This window comes from Lynx rufus, unplaced genomic scaffold (genome assembly GCF_022079265.1).
Source record: "Lynx rufus isolate CCGP_SWC_20201006 ecotype Redwood Valley unplaced genomic scaffold, mLynRuf1.p SCAF_3, whole genome shotgun sequence".
Lineage (NCBI taxonomy): Eukaryota > Metazoa > Chordata > Mammalia > Carnivora > Felidae > Lynx > Lynx rufus.
Window position 1 is genome coordinate 118,291,999 of NW_025814845.1, and position 25,464 is coordinate 118,317,462.

General features: G+C 37.0%; 1 protein-coding gene across 3 annotated transcripts in view; it reads right to left on the reverse strand.

The window, feature by feature from the left end:
* The window catches only part of INPP4B (inositol polyphosphate-4-phosphatase type II B), a 763,493-nt gene that overhangs the window by 65,933 nt on the left and 672,096 nt on the right, over window positions 1-25,464 (reverse strand). For all 3 annotated transcript variants that reach the window (XM_047091642.1, XM_047091644.1, XM_047091643.1), the window contains 5 exons: window positions 19,947-20,119; window positions 18,978-19,101; window positions 17,739-17,856; window positions 12,503-12,643; window positions 8,014-8,111 (listed from right to left, as the gene is read on the reverse strand). In XM_047091642.1, coding sequence (XP_046947598.1) covers window positions 8,014-8,111; window positions 12,503-12,643; window positions 17,739-17,856; window positions 18,978-19,101; window positions 19,947-20,119 — 654 coding nt within the window. The remainder of the gene's footprint in view (window positions 1-8,013; window positions 8,112-12,502; window positions 12,644-17,738; window positions 17,857-18,977; window positions 19,102-19,946; window positions 20,120-25,464) is intronic.

Below are 25,464 nucleotides of genomic sequence, written 5' to 3' on the forward strand. Positions count from 1 at the left end.
GCCTAGAAGCAAATGATGAAAGATGGAAAAAAATGACCATGTCAAATCTATTACTAGATCAGGTAGGATGAGAACAGAGAACTGAGCACTGAGCACTGGCTCTAAACCCTATGAAAAAACCAGTTTCAGTAAAGTTATTTAGACCAAAGGCTGACTGGAGTGGATTCAGTGAAAAAAAAAAAATGGGTAGAGAAAAATTGGAGACAGCTGGTAATCTTTAAATTCCTCTTTTAAATGAGAAAAAACGGAGGGTGGGAGGGCAGGGAAGGTGGATGATGGGTATTGAAGAGGGCATCTTTTGGGATGAGCACTGGGTGTTGTATGGAAACCAATTTGACAATAAATTTCATATATTTAAGAAAATAAATAAAAGTACTTTGAAAAACAAAAACAAAAACAAAAATTAAATAAATTCCTCTTTTATCTGTTCTTTCTGAAACATTTCCAACCTTAAGGTAGTCTTGAATTATAAAATAATTTCTCCTATACCACCAACACCTTGTACTCGTCTTTAATGTCTGTGTAATGCCAAGCATATGGACGATATGTGAAAAATTCCTCAGCTATCTGAATGTTTCCAAATACACATGCGTTTGAAATAAAACAAGTAAAATATCTGAATGAGTAACTGGATATTTCATGGGTATATCTGTATGTGTACATGGTATCAGAGTTGGCTGTCTGCAAGACAGAAATTATTCGTAGTAATTAATTATGCAGTGATTTATAGTTCCTGTTGGAAGGATATTCGTGTGTTAATTCAAGAGCCTTATATCCTCTTATATCTTCATGTTTGTTAAAAATGCCAAAAATCCATAATATTCAGATCTTTCTTTGTGCTTGGTAAACTTAGACACATTAATTTACTTTGGCATAATCAATCCAGGTAACCTCACATTGACCGGAATCATGATTACAGCTGAATTGTACACATTATATACACTTCACTTAGGTCAATAAATGTTAGTTAAGCAAAAACTAAATAAAAGATACAACATTTCAATATTCTGGGAATTTCACTTTCTTTTATCCTCAGGTCTAGAGTATAAATGAAACACAAAACATAAACTCACATTTTGATAACTAATCTATAACATTTTACAAGTCTAACATAGTGGTTTTCAAATCATATTGTACAGCACAGTCACCTAGAGAGCTTGGTAGAACACAAACTGCTGACCCCATATCCAGATATGGATCGTTTGAAATTATTCTTGCATGGGTAAAAGGTAAGAAGAGGTGCCGAATGACTGAGGGATAGACTGGGCTAGTCAATTGCTGATTTGCTCTCATATCTATCTCTACTTTTTTCCCTTCTGCTCTATATCACAGGAATCCTTGTTCCCCAGACTGCTTGCTGCCTGCTGACTCAGTTAAATTTGGACAATGAGGATTAAGAGCGAGGTTAAAGGAACCAGGGAGACAGAAACCAGTGTATTTGTTTTCTGATCTCTCTGCTTGTGGATATGACCGTGGCTTCCGCATGGCTCCAGTTCCCAGGGGGCAACTCTTCTGTCTGTGGTCCCAGCTTCTTCTGGACAGTCCCCATCAAGAACCAAGATTCAGCAGCATGGCCCTAGATTTTGTGCTCTGGTGACACTACATCTGACCTAGGTCCTTTCAGCACCTGGCCTAGCATCAGCTTCTTGATATTGCTAAACTCAGTGTGGCTAAGTCGATCCCTGCTTAATTTCTCCCATTTCTTTCATGTCTATCACCAATGCTCCACAGCAAATTCCTCATATGTGTTTTCCTGACTGTGCTTGGACTGATATGGTTACTAAGGATTTAGTAATATATGTATAGTTTTTATTTTAGCAAACCACAGCCTAGGCTAGCATAACATGTCAAATTCAGACATGACCCTGTGTCTATCTGACCCTGTGTGCAGGCCAATCCTTTCTTGCATTTCCTGACCTCATACTTAAAGTTTATAGACAGTAAAAATATAAAAGATATATTGGGAGGAGGGAGAAAAGTACTGGCGGAAGGGTCTTATGGTATTTTTTGTCACCCATGGCTGAACCTTAGTTGACAGAATAAAACACTAGCCTTTGATGTCACTGTTTTGTAACGTTGAAGGGCCATCCTAATGTTCAGAACAAGTATATATCATACACATACAATATATATAATCATATCATATATATAAATATAATATATATATTAATGTAAATCATTCAGAGGAGATCTAGAATTATTATATGTGGAGAAAAAGTTAATCATTTAGAAATTTACTTTAAAACTTGGGAAATATTTAACCTGTATCAGAAAGTCCCTTTGCTAAAGGGAAAAACTCAGATTGTCAGAAGACATTTAATGGGGTGTGTACATGAGTGTGAGTGTGTGTATTTGTGTGTGTGTGCAACTGCATGTCTGTGTGTGTTTGTTAATGTCTTTTAAGATATCTGCCTGATTTCATTTCTTATTTTATAAGTTCAGGTTATTTCCAGAGCCTGCTGAGGTCTGGTTAGCCAGGATCAGCATGGGTGCTAGTCTGAGGGTAGAGGGCTCTGAAAAGCAGGGGCCAGAAACCCCACCATAGCTTGTTCTGAGAGAGTAAAGGCAGCATGTTTAGACTTGTGAAAGCGGTGAGCCATGTTACAAGTGTCAACACGCGTGGGCTCCAATTTTAAGTATACAAACAGTAAGTAGATATTTACTTAGATAAAGGTGATATTTAAATGCACCTTATTTTGTTTATGGAGCATTGCCCATCTCTGAGGCACACATAGTTGATGCTGTCACTATTGATTCTATCACACACTTTCTGGACTGCGACCACAGCTCATACTAGAATTACTGACTGAAGGAAATAGTCATTTAAGTAGCCTTAATTTTCATTAATACACAGAGCAAATGCAGTGCAATTTTTCTCTCTGATATATGCACGATATTCCAAGAACTGATGTATCTGCTGCTCCTCAGTGATTTTATCCATTTGTAACACAAGGTATGTGTTAGTATGTGTGCCAGCCACTGTTCTCCCACATTCTATGGCATTGAACCATGTGGAAAGTCCAACAATGTGATCAGCTACAAAATCTTGGCAAGACCTAGGACTGATTTCTTCCAGAGCATAGTATGTGTTATAAATGCTGTAACTAGTTGTCTGTTTCTTAGCAATAGTCTGATATATCCATTTGTAAGTTTATATTACATAAAGTACAATTATGAACGATACCTTGGTAGCTCTGTTTTGTTTTGTTTGTTTTCCATTTCTTAGAGAAACAGAATCCAATAATTTTACTCAGGGAACTATTACCATATATTTGTTCTAGAAAAAGTATCTTGATTTACTAGAGAGTTCTATCTTATCTTTGAAAAACCTTGCTGAACTTTCAATGGCTGTATGAGAATGTTTTCAAAAGACAAGTTATTAGATATGAAGAGTCACGTGATCCATTTTCTGGCCTAACAAAAGTAGATTTTAGATATTCAACATTTTATTCACAGTTAAGCTTTCTTTTTCATCTGCTTCTGGGAAATCCTTTCATGTGTAGGTTTTCTTATCCTAATGGAGTCCTGTTACTTTTTATATATTTCACATTATTTTGAGTTTTAACATTATAATTTTCTTTCTGATTTTATTCTTAACTGACCCAGTTTTGCTACATTGATCTATTTTTTACTTTATTTTTTAATATTTATTTATTTTTAAGAGAGAGAGAGAATGGGAGAGGGGCAGAGAGAGAGAGAGGGAGACAGAGGATCTGAAGCAGGCTCTGTGCTGACAGCAGCAAAACCTATGTGGGTCTTGAACTCATGAACTGTGAGATCATGACCTGAGCAGAAGCTAGATGCTTATCTGACTGAGCCACCCAGGTGCCCCCCACTTTTTAAAGTTTATTTATTTATTTTTGAGAGAGTGAGGGAGAGAGAGAAAGTGTGGGAGGAGCAGAGAGAGAGAATCCCAAACAAGCTTCAGCGCACAGAGCCTGATGTAGGTCTCAAACTCATGAACCATGAGACCTGAGCTGAAATCAAGAGTTGGAGGCTTGGGGCGCCTGGGTGGCGCAGTCGGTTAAGCGTCCGACTTCAGCCAGGTCACGATCTCGCGGTCCGTGAGTTCAAGCCCCGCGTCGGGCTCTGGGCTGACGGCTCAGAGCCTGGAGCCTGCTTCCGATTCTGTGTCTCCCTCTCTCTCTGCCCCTCCCCCGTTCATGCTCTGTCTCTGTCTGTCTCAAAAATAAATAAAAACGTTAAAAAAAATTTAAAAAAAAAAAAGAGTTGGAGGCTTAACCCACCGAGCCACCCAGGCACCCCACACACTGATTTATTTTTTAAAGGAGAGATAAGATAAATCAAAATACTAAAAAATGTAAAATGTTAACTGAAAATGTAAGTTCAAAGCACACGAAAATATTTTGGTCTAAATAAATTGCAGCCTGTTAACTAAATCTTAGCTCAGCAAAAGTAAACCTCAGAGTGCTTGACACTCATGCACAGATTTTAAACGTTATAGTTAAAGAATTACATTTTCATAATTATGTTAAAAGAATTTGACAGCATATCAGGGAAAACCATGACTGATCTGATTTTTACAGTTAGTAAAGTGCTTGTGAACAAAATCTCTTTTCAAGCTTTTTCCCTCTGAAACTACCAAAGGAGCCTGGAGACCTAACAGACAGTGGTGGACCGGCAGACCTAAACTACACTTTGGCCTCCTTCCAAACCTTCGATACTCAGGGCACCAATCTTAAACAGTCACGGGTGACCTTTTATTGAATTTCTTCAGGTGTTATATGGGCTGTAGCCAGGCATGGCAGATTTCTTTTTCTAAAACCCAGAATACTACTTTTTTCCTCCTGAGTAATGTTCTATCTCTGTATCGTATGGGAGGCATAATCTTCTGCTCTCTCTGGGTCCCTCAAGGGCTTTCTGGCTAGTTCTAGGGGTTTGACCGTTGCAACCTTTTGTAGAGCCTCTATGCAGTGTCCAGAGACGATCCTTAGCCCCTTGCAACTGTCCTATACTTTCCACATGTCTTTACAATTTTCATGTCTCTTGGAAAATGAAACTAAAGAGAAATAAAGGAGAAAACCCCTCTTCCTTGATTCTGTTGCTTTCAGCTTATTTTTTCATTCTTTGTAGTCACTACCGACCTTCCTAGGAGGGTAGCTTTCGCTCTGGTTGTCCACTTGTACAATACGAGTTCTCTTCTTAAATGCCTTAGATGTGGTTCCACTCCATGTTTTTATGTAAATGGTTCCAGGCAATGTCATCAATGCTCATAACCACCAAATCCAACAGCTTCTCTTTAATCCCTCTTTTTTCTTCATCAACACATTTGTTATTCTTGTTTACCTTATCCTGTCTAAAATCCTTCTCATTTAACGACAGTGATGCTTGAAGCCCCTCAATCTTGAACAATTTCTCCATATTTTGTGGGTTCTTTAATCCTTCTTTTCTTGTACTTAATGGATAGTCTCCTATCATATATGTGTATTTCTCACATCGGTTGAAATAGATTTATTCATTCAATCCCAATATCACAAAAGACATCCCTTAAGGTAAAAAAAAATTCCTTTGGAAGAAACGGAATTTTTTTTAAAACATGTAGAATAGTGTAAAATTCAACCATTTAATTCATAAATAATAAAATAAACGGGGTTAATGAATGGATAGCTCATCCAAAATGGATTAGTAAGTGAAAGTAATGGTTTACAGGATTAACTCATCCTTTTAACACTGACAGAAATTATCCTTAATTTTACTGTGAAAGAAAAATAATAGATTATATGGATTATGGGTACGATTCAGCATGGTAATTCTTTTCCTCCTTTACAAACAGCCTAACCTCTATTTACACTGTTAATAAAGCTTTATAGTTTCTTTCTTGAATGGAGTATAACTCAAATGATGCTTTGAGTTACAACTTTTCTGCATAAGGAACAACCCTACATATGTCAGTATAGTGCATAGATCAGATTTGGACTTTTGTTATGGAAAACAACCAAAGTCATATCACAAAATTCTGTGCCAAATCTGTGACAGGTTGTCTCAAAAGTATGTTGACATAATAGAAAACAAAATATCAGGAAACATTCACTATGTTAAGACAACTGCCTAGCTAATGAAATATAGTTGGTTTGATGCAAAAGTCCACCATGTTTTCAAGGAAGAAATATATTTACAAGTTTCAAATATACTTAGTTATATTTATTTAGTATACTACATGAGGTCTTATGTTTTCAAACTTTTTAAACTTCTGTTCCCATGAAGAGTTTAAATGACTTGAATGTAGGGATTTTTTTTTTTGAATTTCGTGTCTCAGACAATAATTTACTCATGACTTGTACATATTTCAACAATGACTTATACCTATTTTTAAGGTGACATAATTATTTTATGTATAGTATTGAAGCCCCTTATAGACTTTGCCAACAACCTACTTTTAAATATATTTTAAGTAATGAGGACATATCATTGGTTCACAAATATTAGTATCAATTAAAAATAACCTAAAATGTTTATTAAAACACAGATTATAGGGAAAACTCAATAGTTCTGTAGAGAGACTTGGGAATTTGCATTGCCAACAGGTTCCTAGGTGATGTTGATTCTGCTGGTCCTGTGATCACACTTTGAAAGAACTGATAGAAATAGAAAATAAGTTATAAGAATTCTGGGAATTCCAGATGTGCTTGGGTAGTTCAGTAGGTTAACCTTCTGACTCTTGATTTCAGCTCAGGTCATGATCTCACGGTTCTGGGATCAAATCCCAAGTCAGGCTCTATGCTGACAGTGCGGAGCCTGCCTGGGATTGCCTCTCTTTCTTTCTCTCTCCCTGTCCCTCACTTGTGCTCTCTTGTGCTCTCTCAAAATAAATAAACAAACATTTAAAAAAAAGAATTCTGAGAATTCCAAATTTAGATAACTTGTATAAAAATTATCTACCCACATCCAAGTTAAAATAAGCCATTTTTCATTAATTACTAATGCAAAATAGTTTTGTTTATATTATTAACTTTAAGTAATTAAATTTAGAATTCACAAGAATGCTGGCTGCCAAAAAGTTTCCCTGCATTTAATTTCATTTTGGGTTAAAAATAATATTTTATGTGAAATAAAATAATATAAAAACTGCAGGTGAAATTTGTAACTATCCACACTTGAACTTGCATATGCCATTGTAATATTTTGATGCAAGATTCACTGGGTTATGAAAAGTCCTAAACACTCTGCCACCAACGGTATTTTAGATAACGTATCAGAATACAGAGCAGTGAAAAAATTGCCAGTGATTTGATAATAGACTTTCATTATAGCTTTTGGTTAAAAATACTAAAATATTTTCTACTTTATTAAAACCTAGTTTCTTATCATTGTAAATATCTCAATATTACCACACACTTATATCACTTATTGATGAACTCCAACTACATTTTTGATTCTCTGGCTTTGAATTGCTCAAATGTTGTGTGCTTACTTTTGTGGGGAAAAGAACTGCAGAATTGAATAATAAAAAACATGCTGAAGTGTAAGATACATTTCTATAGGCTTGGATGCTTAACAGTTTCACATAAAAATTGCAATAATCCTATTCAATAAATTAGTTCCTTAGTTCATATCACTTTTTGTTACTTGTATAACTTGTATTCTATCTGATTTTCTCCTTGTATATGTGTGATATATCTGATATAGATTATAAATCAAAAAGTTAATTATTCATTAAACCCTTTTACATGGTTAAGAATTATACAAACTTTTTAGTAGACTCAATTGAGATTCTAAACTATAAGTTCCTTATTTTAGATTTTAGGTATCTTCCAGTGGCACTAAAATTAATGTCCTAGCATGAGCAGCAGGACATCAAGAGTGCAATCAAGGCAGTGAGGCAGGTGACGGTCATGCCACCTTGGCAATCAGTCTTTTTGATTCAGATAATCTCAAAGTTGCTCTCCCGTCCTTACCCCATGTCTTTCCCCCATTGACCTCTTTGTTTGACCTGTCCTGAAAATTTATAATCAAGAAATTATTATTGTTGCTTTATAAAGCTGGTATACTTACAATCAGGAGGCATCTTTTCCATAAATATTGTGTAATATTCTTTTAGAAGTTCAAAATTTTCCTGATTAATACTTTCCTGCAAGGAGACATCTCCAAACCTAAAAATAGAACAAAGAAAACAGTTATGGGTTATAAAGATGCTCCTGAAAGTAACATTTTTTAACCTTTTATTTTTAAATAGATGCCAGACTAAAACCACCTCCTCCTCTTGTTTAGAATTAAACATATCCCCAGTATTCTGCCATTAACTCATGTTAAAATCTAGGCACTCTTCTGGATTTCCTCTCTTTTCTCCACCCCGTCCAGTATTCATTGATCTTTTCTCACCTCTGGCAGTCTTTCCTTCTTTTTCCTTAACACTGTAATTGTATAGTAGACATTTAATTACATCCACTCTAGACTGGGTATATAGCTTCCCAAATACCCCAATGCTATGTCTTCAATCTCCTTCCCTTCCAGTCTCTCCTTTACATCAAGGTCAGATCATTCACTCATTCGACAGATATTTGTTTAACTTTGACTATATGCCCAGAGCTGCATGTGCAATAAACACAACGTTGGAGAAGTGAGTCTAATACCTGTTCTTCATATCAGCTCACTAAACTTCACTGCCTCTTCTCTCCCTAAAAGGACAAAGTCCAACCCCTTAGTTTAGCATCTAACTTCTCCACCAAACCTTCCAAAAACCCTCATAGGAATGTAGTTACACTCTTCTCCCTCATCGGCAGCATTTTGATACCTTTGGAACTCTCCACATGTTATTCTCCCTCTAACTAGAATTTTTTTTATCTTCCTTGTCTGTTTGATCAATTCATCCTTCAGGCTTTAGGCTCATGTATTCCATGAAACCTTCCTCATGTATTCCCCTCCCATCTGTGAATCACTTTCTTTCTTCCACTATTCCTGCCCCTTCCACATCTTTGCTTATTGCATGAGTCAAACTGTAATGTATTACTTGTTGACCTGGCTTCCTTACTGGATGGTAAGTTCTTTTCGGACAGGGATCATATCCATTTTTCTTGTCACATTGCATGCTCCCTGTGTCCCTTAGCTTGGCAGAGTAGTGCCTGGTACAAGGTCAATGCTCAATATCTATGCTGAGTTAAAGTTGGAGAATGAGAATATAGATGAAGGAAAATCCATAGGAGAGCTTCTCTTAAACACTGAAATACACTCTTCTAACTTTTTCATACATTATAACCAACTGGTATTAAAAAAATCTCATCCTTGCTGGAGAAATAGTATTGTTATGGACTTAATGTTTGTGTCTTCCCTCCCAAAATCATATTTTGAAGCCCCTAAACCCCAGTAGCTGTGTTTGGAAATGGAGATTCTAAAGAAGTAATTAAAGTCAAATGAGGTGGGGGCCCTAATCTAATAGGATTGGTGTGTCCTTGCAAAGAGAGACACCTGTGAGCTCACCATCTCTCTCTGTGCCCACAAAAGAGATCAAGGGAGCACACAGAGAGAAAGTTAGAGAGACTTCTCACCAGAAGCCAAGTTGGCTAGAACCTTGATCTTGGAATTCTCAGCCTCTGGAATGAGGCTATACATTTGAGATATACATTTGATATACAAATGAGATATACAAATGAGATATACATTTCTGTTGTGTAAACTGCCCAGTCTGAAGGATTTTGTTGTGTAGGCCAGAGTAATTAGTACTTATTTAATTAAGAATGGATACACATAACATACAAGTTGGCAATGGGTAAATAGTTCGTAAAGTATTGAACCTGGATTACATAGCATACCTAACTTGTAGATGTTGCCTGGTAAAGCTCAAAATTCAGAATCAGAGAAATAAGACTCAGAGAACAGAGACAGAGTAATTTACTTAAATCAGTAATTGGTTGATGTCTAAGTGTCAGCCTTCCCTCTTCTCTTCAAGTTTTTCTATACTTTGTCATTTATCTCCTTTTCAAGTCTTATGTGTTTTTACAGCTTCCAGTTATGAAAAAAGTGTATGTGTGCATGGTGCACGTGTGTGCACACACACATAAAATATGCAAGATTGATAAGAGAGAAGAAAGGGAAGGGACATTTTATTTTTTGATGTTTATTTATTTTTGAGAGAGAGGGAGAGAGAGAGCAAGCAAGAGCGAGCACAAGTGGGGGAGGGACAGAGAAAGAGGGAAACACAGAATCCAAAGCAGGGTCCAGGCTGTAAGCTGTCAGCACACAGCCTGATGTGGAGCTCAAACTCACGAACCGTGAGATCATGACCTGAGCCGAAGTTGGATGCTTAACCAACTGAGCCACATGGGCGCCACAAAGAAGGTAAGGGGCTTTTTAAAATAAAGTAACTAAGAACTGAGATAGTGACATAAATGATGCAAATTAACCGAATGTAGAGGGCTTGAAAATACAATGGTAACTATTCCTTGAAAGTCTGTACACGGGACTTCCACATCTCTCAAGATGACATTCACAGGTCTTAACTTACTAATTCAAACCGCAAACACTCTGTAGTTTAGTGTACCAAAGAAGAGATAATTAATTTAGAGTGCTGTTTTGTTTTTCCCACCCAAATTGTGTAATTTATGTTCATAAATATCATTCATCTCAACCACTGAACTTGCTGTGAGGCACATATATACCAATGACTGGAATATAATCTGACTTCAGGTACTTATTTGCAAAAGTGCTCAATTATCAAAGAAAACTTGTGCAACACAGTGAATACAAATATATTCTGATTTATGCATAGTATAAGAAAAGAGATTAATGGCTTCTGTACAGTTTGAAATTAAACATGAAATACAAAGCTGCCACCTAATTTTGTAACTGACAAGTGAGAATTATGAAAACCTATGCTGTTCAGGAAATATCTTTTGGATAAGAGGGAGAGAAGGAAAAATCATTGGAAAATAATAGATAAAAACTGGCACCTTGACTACCATTGAAAAATTCAGGAGTACTGTAAATGCAATGGCATTTTTAATTTAGTAAAAGACATTGGAAAGGTTTAACACTTACATATCAAGTCATGGCCAAGAATACGCTAGGCACTTTTAAACTGATACCTATGGGGGAAGGAGCCATTTGGAGAGTGAATTATGGATAAGAAATCATTTTAAATATGGAAGACTATCAAATTCTCCAGAAGTTCTGCCTGTAGGGGAACCTCTCCAGCCAGGCCTCATAGCCAAGATGGTGACTTCTGTCTCTAAAATCTTTTAAAAATGGGCGCCTGGGTGGCGCAGTCGGTTAAGCGTCCGACTTCAGCCAGGTCACCATCTCGCGGTCCGGGAGTTCGAGCCCCGTGTCAGGCTCTGGGCTGATGGCTCAGAGCCTGGAGCCTGTTTCTGATTCTGTGTCTCCCTCTCTCTCTGCCCCTCCCCCGTTCATGCTCTGTCTCTCTCTGTCCCAAAAATAAACGCTGAAAAAAAAAATAAAAAAAAATGTGTTCTATGAACTTTAACTCGTATCCACATTTTCAATAATCTCTACATGTGAATCATGTAATATGCAAAAGTAATTCCTATGCTTTCTCACAAAAGTATTTTTGACACTAACTCATGGCACTATGTATAATCATCTGTTGTTTGACTAAGCAATTTATTATGAAAAGATGTGCTAACCTTGCCCAATAACAGCTATTTTAGTAAACAAAACAAAAGGGAATAATAGACTATGTTTCAGGTCCAGAAAAGTTTGACAAAATTAGCTGAGTTTACATTGTTGAAATACATATGAACATAAAACTTTTTTTTTAAACATTTATTTATTTATTTATTTATTTATTTATTTGGAGAGACAGAGTATGCAAGGAGGACAAGGGCAGAGAGAGAGAGAGAGACAGAGAGAGAGAATCCCAAGCAGACTCTGCATTGTCAGCACAGGAGCCCAACAAAGGGCTCAATCACACAAACCCGCGAGATCATGACCTGATTCCAAATCAAGAGTTGGTTGTCTAACCAAGGAGCCACCTAGGCACCCAAAACACAAAAACTTTTTTTTAAATGTTTATTTTTGAAGGAGAATGAGAAAGAGTGTGAGTGTGGGAGAGGCAGAGAAAGAGGGAGACACAAAATGAAGCAGGCTCCAGGCTCTGAGCTGTCAGCACAGAGCCTCACATGGGGCTCGAACTCACGAGCCATGAGATCATGACCTGAGTCGAAGTCATATGCTCAATCGACTGAGCCACCCAGGCACTCCCAACCCCCCAAACGTAAAACTTCTAAAACTGGATACACACACTGTACTTGGAAACATGAAGAAAGTTAATCCCTGTAAATAATTTGGTATTGGCATCAATATTTTCCTCATTCGTTTGCCACATTTAAATTTGATGTGGGCCAGGGATCCTTAAATGTGAATATTTGTCCTTGCTATCTCAAATAACTTGGTAGTGATAAAAAGGGAGAACGTTTGCCATGAGTCTTTCTGAGTTCTGTGTTCTGTGCACGGAAGCGTATGGAATTGCTCAGCATACCCATACCAATTAAAAAACATGTGTAGTACTGATCTTACACTTGAAGCTTACCTCTCAGCAAGAGTTTGTTGCTCATTGATTCCAACATTAAAAAGTACTGGATACACATGAAGCAATTGCCCTTCTTTAATCTGCAGGGGCAGGGCCTCAAACATTCTCGCTGGAAGCTTCACCTCTACCACGTAATGTTCACTAAAGAAAGCGGAGGGCAAAGAGAAGGAGCATTGTTCATTTCATTCAGTTTTATTGGAAAGAAACAATAAAACAGTTGGAACATAGAGCTGATTTAGGTTTCTGGCTGCTATCTCCCTATTTTCTGTTATTAATTCATTCAACAATCATTTCATTCACTTCACTATTAAATTACTTGGCATAAAGAGTTATTTTCATTTTTTATTTTTCTCCATTACTTTGAGATCCTTTAGGAAAGGAAGAATGTTTAGTTCATTTGTACACCAGGGCCATGTGCATAAGAGACTCAATATTTATCTTCTTGATTTAATTATTTTTAAAACCCAGTCAGTCTCAAGAATAAGGAAAGTAATTTAATGATGGATTTTTCAATATAGTGAAACTAATAAGCCCAATCACTTAAGGCATTACTTAGCATGGCTTGATTATTATTATTATTGATGAACCTCCCTCTTTGCGATGGCTTGATGGGAATGTAACTGTTTCATTATTTAAAATGTAACCTTTGGGGGTTCCTGATCAGTTTTGCAACATTAGCACTGCACAGGAGTGGTTTTTCACTGGAAATTTCCATTAAAAATTACCCCTATTGTTTGGTGTGGAAAATTTAAATTAGGATTCACAGAATATGGTCAACAAGAATAGCTGCTTGTACATTTTTAAACTTGACATCTTCTGATGCAGTGTGAATTGAGTATTAAAATATAGAGAGTTTTGTTCAGAGTTTATGAAAATCCATGTGTTTCTGGAGCTATATATAGTGCTGGGATCGCAATACATGTATTGGGAAAAGAAGCACAGGACAACTAGTGAGTCTCTTTGCGAGGATATTTTTAGTTTTCTAAAATATAACAATACTGACACATACTCTGGATGATTGACCCTGAGCTTCAAACCAGAGAACCAGGACATACCCCCAATCTGGCAAGCAGGGATGTTAGCACTAGCCGCAGATGAATGGCCACATTATTTTTCTTTTTTTTTTTTTAATTTTTTTTATTTATTTATTTTAATGTTTATTTATTTTTGAGACAGAGAGAGACAGAGCATGAACGGGGGAGGGTCAGAGAGAGAGAGGGAGACACAGAATCCAAAACAGGCTCCAGGCTCTGAGCTGTCCGCACAGAGCCCGACGCGGGGCTCGAACTCACGGACTGTGAGATCATGACCTGAGCCGAAGTCGGACGCTTAACCGACTGAGCCACCCAGGCGCCCCTATTTTTCTTTTTAAAAATGCTCTCAGTGCCCTTTACAATAGCCTGGCTAACAGAGGGCTGATGTTTATTTATTTCAGAATACGAGAAGTATTAATGAGTGAGTCCATGTGTAAAGATGCACTGAAGGTGAAACATTATATAGTATTTTATGATAACTTTTTGTCAGCTTGAATCAAATATAACTGACATAAACTCATGCATGGTAAGTGCAGAATTCAGAGTTTTAGCAAATTTGTAGAGTTGTGCAGTCCTGACTATAATCCAGTTTTCAGAATACGAGAAGTATTAATGAGTGAGTCCATGTGTAAAGATGCACTGAAGGTGAAACATTATATAGTATTTTATGATAACTTTTTGTCAGCTTGAATCAAATATAACTGACATAAACTCATGCATTGTAAGTGCAGAATTCAGAGTTTTAGCAAATTTGTAGAGTTGCGCAGTCCTGACTATAATCCAGTTTCAGAACATTTCTATCACCTTAAACAAATCTCTCCCTTGAATGCAAATGACCATTTGCATTCAAACCCCAATCCCACTGTCAGCCCCAGGAAACCACTGATCTACTTCCTGTCTCTGCAGATTTTAGTTTTTTACATATTTCATATAAACAGAATTATGTAATATATAGTCTTTTGTGTCTATCATTTTCATTTAGCATAATGACTTTGAAGTTATTATGTCGTAGCATGTATCAGCAGATTATTCCTTTTTATTCCTTTTTATAGCATTCTATTGTATAGATATACCACATTTTGTCAACGTACTCACAAGTTGACAGATACTTGGATTACTTCATGATTTGGACTATTATGAATAATGCTGTTATCAACATTCATGCATTAGCTGTTGTGTGGACATATGGTTTCATTTTCTCTTTGGTATATACCTAAAAGTCATATAGTAATTTTACGTTCAACTTTTTAAGAAACTGCCAAACTGTTTCCAAAGTGGCAGCACAACTTTATATGCCCACCAGCAATGTATGAGGGCTCCAGGTTTCTCACATCCTTGTGAACACTTGTCTGATTTTTGATTATGATGGTTTCCACTATGATGAAGCGGTATCCACTTGGGGCTTTAATTTGCATTCTCCTAATGACTAATGATATTGAATATGTTTCCATATGCATATAAACCACTCACATATCTTACCTGGCAAAAAATCTATTCAAACTGTTTGCCCATTTTTAAATTAGGATTTTTTCTCGTAATTATTGAGTTGTAAGAATCTTTATACATTCTGGATGCAAGTCTTTTATCAGATATATGATTTGTATATATTGTCTCCCAATCTGTGGCTTGTCTTTTCATTTACTTAGTGATATTTTTGATCCTTAAAAGTTTATAATTTTGATTAAATTCTATCTATCAAATTGTTTATTTTATGAATCTACAATTTGGGGTCCTATCTAAGAACTCTTTCCTGAACCCGACTTAGAAATATTTTCTCAAATAGTTTTACAAATAGTTTTAGCTCCTACATTTAGACCTATGATCCATTATGAGATAACTTTTGTGTGTGACGTAAATTGGGTTCTAAATTATTTTTTCTGCATATGGATAACCAATTGTCACAGCACATTTTTTGAAAAGACTCTCCATTCTCCATTGAATGGCTTTGGCACTTTTGTCAAAAATCAATTGAACAGTTTACATCTGGGCTCTAAATTCTGTTCCATTGATCTAGATGTGTATACTTATTCCAGTACCACAAAGTCTTGATTATTGTGGTTTCATATTAAGTCTTGAAATCAGAAAGTGTAAGTCTTCTTTTGTCCTTCTTTTGCAAAATTGTTTTTGGAATTTTGGTTCCTTTGCATTTCCATACAAATTTTAGGTTTAGCTTGCCAATTTCTGCACAAAAGACTACTGGGATTTAGACAGCAATTGGACTGAATCTATAGATCAATTTGTGGAGAATTGCCATCGAAACAATACTGAGTATCCTAATCTGGGAACACGGACTGTCTTTTCTGTTTATTGGATCTTATTAATTTCTCTAAGCACGATTTTGTGTGTTCTGTATACAATTCTTAGAGTACTTTGTTAAATTTGGTCCGATGTAATTATTTTTTGACGTTATTGTGAATGACATTGTTATGTGTATCACCACTGCTTCCAACAACTTTTCAGGAGTGTGCTTTTTTCTGCTCTCCAGTCCAAATAAAGTCAGCCCCCTCTAGTAGTGAAACCGCTGGTCTTCTCGGATTGTGTCACCGCAGTAAAACTGTGCTGACCCAACTGCCCAGCTGGCTTGGATGGGAGCAACTCCAGGCAAGAGAGCCAACAGACACCAATGGTCTTAACCAATGTCCACTAGTTTTTCATCAATAAGTACTTCTGAGTTTGTGTGCACATTTATTTCCTTCGTCTCAAGATGGTCGTTTTAGACCATTCTGTCCAATTGCAGTGCTCCTGTTAGGAGAGAGGATTTGCCAAGTTGCTCACTTTGCTGTTCTAAGAGTTCCACTGACATCTGTTTCGTAACTTTTGAATTTAGGCACAGCCTGCACATTCCCTCAGAAAAAGCGTATACTCTGCCTATACCAAATGGCCTGGTAAGCTTTCCATATTAATTGTGATAGAAGTATCAGTTTCCCACTTTTGATAATAATCTCCATAGTAATATAGAGTGGTACTGTTTTCCAGGTGTGTGTATGAACAATTTTATTCTTCTTTATTCCAATGCATGGAAAATTAAGCATGAGTTCACAGATGAAATATTTAGCTTTATGAGGATATTTTTTCTTTATAAGAAATAGTCACCTTTCATTCAATCATGTATCTCTGAGCATCCTTCATACAAAGTTTAAAATAACTATTATATATTGACTATAGACAAGAAAGCAAGGTTAATTTTTTTATGTTTACTTATTTTGAGAGAGAAATAGAGAGCACACACAAGTGGGCAGGGGAAGAGAGAAGGAGAGGCAGAATCTCAAGCAGGCTTCACACTATCAGTGCAGAGCCCGATGCAGGGCTTGAACTTAAGAACCATGAGATCATGACCTGAGCTCGGATCAAGAGTCAGGTGCTTAACTGACTGAGCCACCCAGGTGCCCCAAGAAAGCAAGTTTAGTTTGAACTTTTCTACCTACTTTCTTCTCCATCTCTCTCCAGTATGAAAAGGGCCTTCTCTTTAGTATGTTCATATTTTTCCTTGTGATCTAAGAATGTTTCAAATTTCAAATATCCTCATGCAGCATTTAAAAGTGCTAATTTCCAAATGGTTACAATCTGGTGGACCCCAACTGAAATGATTTACCAAAGGATATAATTCTTCTGTTGGAGGTCTATTCCACACATCATCATTTTTCTTAACTATTTCTGATATTCTACCCATCATACACTGACCTTCAAAGCTATATTTAAAACCATTCTCAGAAATTTGAGTCTGTGAGTGAATTGTCAAAAATTATTAAGAAAAATGGCGGTATATGCCCCATGACACAGAAATAGATCCTTTCTAAAATGTTGCTGCTTTTAACAGAATTTAATAAAAAGTCATTTTAGGAATTATGACGCTATTAACCAAATGATTCCAGCAAAAGTAAAAACATGTAGAGCTTTGGAATAGATAGTAATAAAGAGAAAATGCTCTTCTGATGCCTGCTATTCTTTTGAATTCCTCATATTTCCTGGAGGAACACTACAAGGCTCACCTCACTACCGGACAATTGATAAACATTCATGAGACTTCTGAGAGTTTTTCAAGATCTTCCCCTCTTACATCCCCTAACTTATTTTGCACAAAAAAGGAAAAAAGAACAAGAGAAAAGTTTCCCAACCAAACCTTAATTCTCCTTGGCTCCTTTGTCAGGAGTTAACACAAATATCTAACAAAGCTTGGTCTCAAGGAAATAGGCACCACTTACCGCCTTCCTGTTATAACTGGCAAGACATCATTGGACTTGGCTTCAATTATTTTAAATGCAACTTTCTTCAAATCTGAAATGCCAACAGCCATGTCCTCTAGCATTCCGATTTCATCACCTACACAAGGGAGAAGGAGCATTGTTACAAATATACTATTTGAAGAAAATGTCATTTGGTATTACACCTCCCTGCTGGGATTTGTTCTAGCATTTTAGTGAATGAGTTTCTGAGTGCAGTGAATTTATTCTAAACACTTTTCCTCAGAGGCTGAAGGCTTTCACCAGTGAAATAAAAACCATTTCAGTGGACTCCAGCAGTCCAAGTACCCTTTGAGGGAAAGAAGAATGTGTACATTTGGTGGAAGACTATAGGGAAGTTTTAACTCCTTTATGAAACAGAGGATCATGCAGATCTCTTTCCATTGGCAGGACTGATATTTGATTTTTCTAGAAATAATAGAGATGTTTGAATTTTAGACTTGATATTTGATTTTTCTAGAAATAATAGAGATGTTTGAATTTTAGACTACTGACCCAGGCTCACACTAGTTTTATTTCTCAGCACACTAACGAAGAAAGCCTAAGAAGGAGGAAATTGAGTTAGAGTCCAGATCAACACTATCCAATTCAAATATAATGTAGGCCACATATATAATTTTAAATTTCCCGGGGGTCACGTTTTTAAAAGAGTAAGATTTACAAAGGTGAAATTAATATTAATAATATATTTTATCTAACCCAATATACCTACCCAATGTATCATTTAGTTATAAATAAATATAAAATTATTAATTATTAACATAAAACTAGTTTTTACTAGTCTTGGAAATCTGGTGTGCCTGTCTAGTACATATTGATTTGGACTAGACACGTTTCAAGCGCTCAATAGCCACACCAGGCTATGTATTGAATAGTGCAGTTCTAGACATTAGAGAGTTGGGACTTTAAAAATCCAGTCATTGAAACTCTGTTGGCAAAGAGCCTTTTATATTAAAAAAGCCAGATGGTTGTTCAGGACTCCACTATGAAATAATCTATAATTCCATTTTCAAAACATAATGAGGATAAGAGTACAGTTACAAGGTGAATGAATGCACAGAACAGAAAGTTACATTATTTCTCTAATGCCTGATGTCATAAATGTTTATTTCTCATTTTTAAGTTTTACTGCAGAATCTATGGATCAACTATCCTTATGAATAAGAATACGATTTTAACATGTACCAAAGCAATACTCACTATATGTACTTAGCAGTCCTTCATATTGCACTATCAACCCCACTGTGTGAAGCTGCTGCAGGAAGCCAGGGTCATGCAAACTTGTATGTAATTTGATGATAAAACCACAAACCAATCCAGCAAGCTAAAAAAAAGTCATTGAAGACATTTGGGTCAGCAAACTTTAATTGAAAAATATTTAAGATTTTTGAGGCATCACAGATTTAATTAAAAATTTTCAAGTATGTGAAACATCCATGAAATAGTGGGAGACACGGACAGTTGGGTTAAAATATTCCCTTTGCCTGGAATGTTTAGGAAGAGAGGCTTCTGTCTCCTTTCCTCCATATGTATGTCTATAAAACTCAGGTGTAGGTGTGGAGGCGGAAGGGAGAAGAAAGGCCCCCAGGACAGCTACTGTGATGGAGACCAGCCTTGGTGTCATGAGATAGGGCTGGGGGTAGGCAAAGAAAGTGGTCCTGCCAAACCCTGCCTTTAAGCATTACTTCCCTGCAAACTTATTTTATAAGCAAACCAAACAAAAAGATCATTATGAGGCCTTGTCCTGGGATTCCTTAGGGAGCTGTATAAATAAAAGGGAGGTTGCAAACAGATCCCTTTTGCCAGCCCCAGCTGCCACCTGCTGTGGAAGGCAGCCGCCCCTTTCCTTCCAGCCTGTACTGTGTGGAGACCCCAGGGAGTAATACCATGACAGGATGGGCAACCTGTTCTTCACGGACTGTCTGCGCCATGAAACAGAATGTACAATTCAGAGACTTGGCCATCTCTTTGCAGAAATAAATACTGAAGATCTCATAAGCTGTTTCCATTCAGTTCATGTTTATTATGAACAAGAAAACCTCATACCAAAAATTTAAGTAAAGAATTTCTTTAAAAATGAAACTACCAAAAGAAGACCTCTTCTGTCACCAAGGATAACATTTAGCCACCCAGCATTGCACTGTGCTCACAACAAAAAGAGGCATCTACCGCTTGGCTGAAGACGATGTCCCTTCTCAGAGTCAGCATCAAGCACTGGGGCAAGCTGTATGCAAGTTCCTGAAGGAGCACGAATGTCAAGGACTGCTTGGCTCGGTTCACCACTTCTCCCATGCAGTCCTTCAGGGTAAGGATGAGGGGATACAACTGTTCATACCAGTCCTCTGTGGGGAGGAAGGGGGTGTAAGAACAGCAGGATAGGTGAAGGTCTTGGAGAATAGAACCAATTTATTATTCTACAGTCAAGTTACACATATCATTAAGGATTCAGAATGATTAGAAGAGCTCTGAAACAAATCTCTCCTCTGAAATCCAGGTGTCAATAACCAGCCACATGTTGGATCTCTCTGCTGGGTGTATTGAATATATTTACAGTAGAACTCCTCTCCACCCTACTCACCTCCAGTCTGTACTGCTTGGATCCTAGTGGATGAGGCCATCAGACTCTTTCTATGCTGGAAACAAATTTTCCTAGACTTCTTCTTCTATAGTTTTCACATTTGTTGGGACATTGAATAGTTCTACCACTGTAATAACCCACCAGACATTCACTTACCCCTTGCCCTCTGCCTTCATCATTTCTCAATCTTCTCTGGATCAGTCACTTCCCTCTCCCTCTGATCACATCCTATTTGAACGCTTTTTCAACAGTGTCACTGGAGGGGACTTTCTAATCAGTTTCAATTCCATCCCATCCCTCACTCCCTCACTGCCCTACTTTAAACATTTTAAAAACACTAAAGAATTCAGAATAAAGTCCAAAAGCATAAAAGACCCTGCATTATCTGATCTCTGCTACTTGTCCAGTCTCACCTCTCAGAACATCCTCACTCGCAGTCGTGAGTCCCAGGTGAACTGAACAATGTTCCCAATTTTCCCAAACCTGCCATGCTCTTTCATTTTAGTGTGTGTGCAAATCCTAACTCCAGTCCTGGAACACACTCCCTCTACCTGTCTCCCTGATAAATACTTTATCTTCTCTGCAGACTTAATTTAGGATTTTTGTCTTCTAGGAAGTATGGATCCCCCCCCCCTCCCCATTTACTGAAGTTTGGGTAGAGATTAATTCCTTTTTTTTTTATTCCCACAGTTCCTTGTTTTTAATGTTCTAGAATTATCCACACACTGTTTGCTCTACAAGAAAGGGAGCTCACTGACAGTAAGGAACTTATATTTCAATCACTGAGCCTAGCATAGAATCTAAAATTCAATCGTTTTAATTGAATGAGTATAGTTATAATAAATATGCCAAACGTTTTTAAAGATATAGACAAGAATGAAAAAATCAAGTTTTTGACAATTCAAATAGGTTTTTTTCAAATCAGGATACAAAACTGAAACCAACTGTGCTTTTTGTATGTCTAGATACCAAACATGTTTCAATTCTATAATTATGACATTGGCACATGATATAGAAATGAGTTATATTATATTTTAGTTTATTTGGAAATCAAGGCCCTGATAAATGTCAAATACTATACATTCCAGATTGCATGACATTCCATTAACATATAAATAAATTAATAGTAGCATGACAATGATATCTAATAGAAATGTATATATGCTGAAAAATTCATTATAAATCAGGATCTGACCTGCTATGATCTTCTTAGCAAAAAAGTGTAAACTTCACCGTGAATGATGTAAGTGGTCAATAACCAGTTAAGACCTTGGAAGAGTTACAGGGAATGATAAAAAGAATCGTAATCACCATTGTACCATATCTACTGTCAGTTATTTTATGTTGTGTTGTAATAAACTAGATGAAATAAACTAAAATGCTTGAAAGAATAATTAGTGACCCCCACTTAATAAAAAGCTGTGCTCTTGTTAATACTTAATGTAAATGCTTATGTGAAGCTATAATGCAAAATACATTAGGAACATTATGAGTTATTATTCAAAAATATTGTAGAATTAAGTGTTATGATAGGAATAAAAAAAACACTAGAGAAGGAAAATCCAATGAAGGCTTATTAAGTCTGTAATCATTTAATGAAGGACTCACCTGTGGGCAGCCTTGAGTGAAATACAAACAATAGTTCATTTTAAACAAGCATTGGCTAATAGTGATTTTTATGTCATTATTACATGTAAAAGGGCGTGTGAATGGGCATCAGACTTATTTTCAGAATAAAAGATACATCAGTAGATATCAAAAAGGGATGCTCCTTAGTCCTATTTTTTTATATTTACATTCTTTATCTCCCATTCTCTCCCACCCTCTTATTATTCTCAATATGAATGTTTAGACTGATAACATACATATATACACTAGGAAGACAAATATTTCAATAAACCGATGTAGATTTCCATCTTAAAAGATAACAGGCGGCAAAATGATTTTGTTTTGTGCTTAAGTCCTAGAGATCAGCTTCTACTGAAGAATCTCAAACACAAAATAAAGCTTGTGTGCAGTAGGTGGCGCTGCCTTATTAGGCTGAAGCAGAACTACTGTGTCACTATTCCATTCAAGCCCCTGATTTGTACTGCCTTATACATAGTGTGCATATTGGTTTAGGCACCTTGTATCATACTATCTTGTGTCAAGTGGTCAATGACTTGGTCAAGGGTGTGATATGCTCTTCCTCATTAGAAATTGGAAAATTAACTTAAAGGTATACACTTACTTCTCTTGAAAGACATTGGCAGCTAAAATTTAAATATAGCTCTTTGTTTTTCTTGAAGATCTTTCTTTGCAAATTTCTTCATCATTTCCTTACTCGCTTCTAAACCTATCCTCACACTTACTTAACCAGTTGATTCTTACTCATAAATTGCAATCATATACTAACAAAAGGGAGTCTGATTTCTAGTCTTAATAGAATTAAACTGAAAACATGGAAAAAATACACTGATATTCTAAACCTAGGAGCATGTTAACAATAGTCTCCATTTACTATAGTTATATATATGTTTTTAGCTAAAATTTAAAGAAAATGACAGTATAATAAAACATTAATTATAAATAAGAAAAATGCAAGTTTGTGAGGAAGGTAGCATGTTTTAAAGATTACAGTAGCCAGCTTCCAATAGAAAAGCATGAATGAGAAAGCTAAAATTCTATTTTGTTTTCTGGAAAAGAAACAATTTAAGTTCACCAGATAAAGGAAAAACTGCACTGGCAAATGCAAATTGCAATGACTAAAGGTTTTGGTCCCTGTTAATATTCACTCACCGTAAATCTCAGGTTCTCAAATAAACACAATGGTGTATGACAGGCGAAAGAAAGGCTGGAGTCAGTTCACAAATGGCCTTTTTGCTCCAATGAGCATTCCAAATCATTTTCACAAAGGAACAGCAAATGCTTTAGTTTTCTCTTCGAAAATATTTTTGGGAAAAGGAAGAAGCTAAAGGTCTTGACCGTCTTCAGATCACTGTCACTTCCCCTCACCTTCCTGCCTCTCCTTACTTCACAATTTGCGTGGTGCTCACTTTGTTCTCGTGAGAAAGCCATGTTCTGTCAGAGATGAAGATGATGTTCATTCTGCACTATCTAGTCAAAATCAGAAGTCCCGAAATGCACAATCCACTTTTCTGAGTTTAATTTCTTCAAATTTCAACTAAGATTTTATACCACACAACACACACACACACACACACACACACACACACACACACACACAGGATACACCCAATGAAGCTAGGAAGCTAGGGGCTCACCACTCTATAGTCACGGCACCAACTCCTCTCTGGGAGCTAACCGGCTCAGCAGGCACTTAAGTGCCCACATCCTCGATTCTATCCCCTGGGCTCCTTTCAGTGACAGAGGAAAATATAAAGAGAATGTTTTAGTGTCTCTATAAAAACTTGCTGAAACTCCTTAACCCTGTGACCAACAAGCAGAGTCTTTCCTCAGGAAAACATAAAATGCATGTGGCTTAGCCGAGCTTTTCCTGAGCTTTGTGAAGTGTGCTGGAAGCCATCCAAGCAGAGCCTGTTTTCCAGCCCTTTCCTTGCTTCTATAACATATTCAAGTGACGCTCAGTGAAGGATTCAAAGAACGACTGCGAGGTGCCCCCCTCACCTCCTCCATAAGCCATCTATTTCCTGTACAGGATGTTCACGTCCTCTGAGCTCAATGGCTCTTATGTTACTCAGGAGGAAAATAAAAGAGCCAAATAGCTACCAACTGTAGCAGAGCATAATGCTTTCTTTCCAATTTCTGAGTCATTTTCTTCTCAGGTACTTGGTTTTCTTTGCTCATTTAAAATAATTAACTTCACACAAGCTTGTTGCCATTGTTATTTTTGTTATCACAACTTTTCAGACATAGAGGAAAAGAAAAGCTAAAAGATTGCATGCCCATTAAACTTTATGCAAAGAGATAAGAGAAGAAATGATCCCAGCTTTTAGGATTCACCTCAGTTAAGAAGATGATGAACTGTGAAGCTAAGAAATTAGAATAGCCTCTAAGGAGGGTGATAAAATCCCCAAGGTTGTGAGAACAGAGACCAAACTCCTAGCCAACAGGGCTTTTATACTATGCTCAAACTCAGGGACCACAGGATCCACAATGGGTTTGTAGTTGGAGGCGAGGGTGGGAGATTTCACAATCCCTGCTCAGAGTCTTTATGGCTTTTGATGGACCTGTGTCCTACCTCACCCCAGATATAGCTACCTATGTGCCCCTCTGAGTGAAGGCCTTCTTTCAGGCACAATGGGAACATCATAGCTTGGAGGGGTCAACCAAAGGCTTCCTCTCCAGACACTTTATAGCTAAACTCCTTTGTATGAGTATAATACATGGGGCCAACGTTGGTAATAGATCCTGGACACCAGCCCACATGAAGCCTCCAAATATCTGGACATACCCCAGGATATAGCCTAATCAGATAATAGCTGAATAATCCAGAGAAGAAAAGCACCCGCTAAGGCCTGGTTGCCTAGAATGCCTTCCTCAGCCACTCAGAATGTGCCCTGAGCCTTCCTAAGCCCTTGTCCATCTTTATCATCTATCTCTTGGTCCAGGAACCAAAAAATCAATCTGTATTTATATCACTTTAACAAATGCTAACCTGCCTTCCTTTTATCACTTTCCCTCCTTTCTTCACTGCCATCATGAGAAACACAGTCATTTGTTAGACAGGTAGAACCTTTTGGATGTGAGGTCCTATGGGTGACACTTATATTTATAACTCATGACCCCTACAAGGAAAAGTAAGAGGTGCAAAGTAATATCTACCATGTAAGGGAGTTGGATAAGTGCTATAAAAATTGGGAACGTGACAAAACAAGTTTAGAAGAATTAAGAGTTTAGAGGCAATGCAGTTCATCTTTGGTGAGATCATATTCATTCATGGTTGTGTTATTTGCTGAACATTTGAAGGAAGTGTTGTACGGAAGGAGTTCAGGGAAGCTGAATGGAACACTCATAAAGCAAAGCTTTGTAGGAACAGTCTGGGAGAAGTGAATGGTTTGATGATGTCAAGTCCCATAGACAGATGCCATAAACTGATTGAAGTTGCCATGCCGGGATTGGAAGGGAGGAGAGGAGGGGCTGACATTA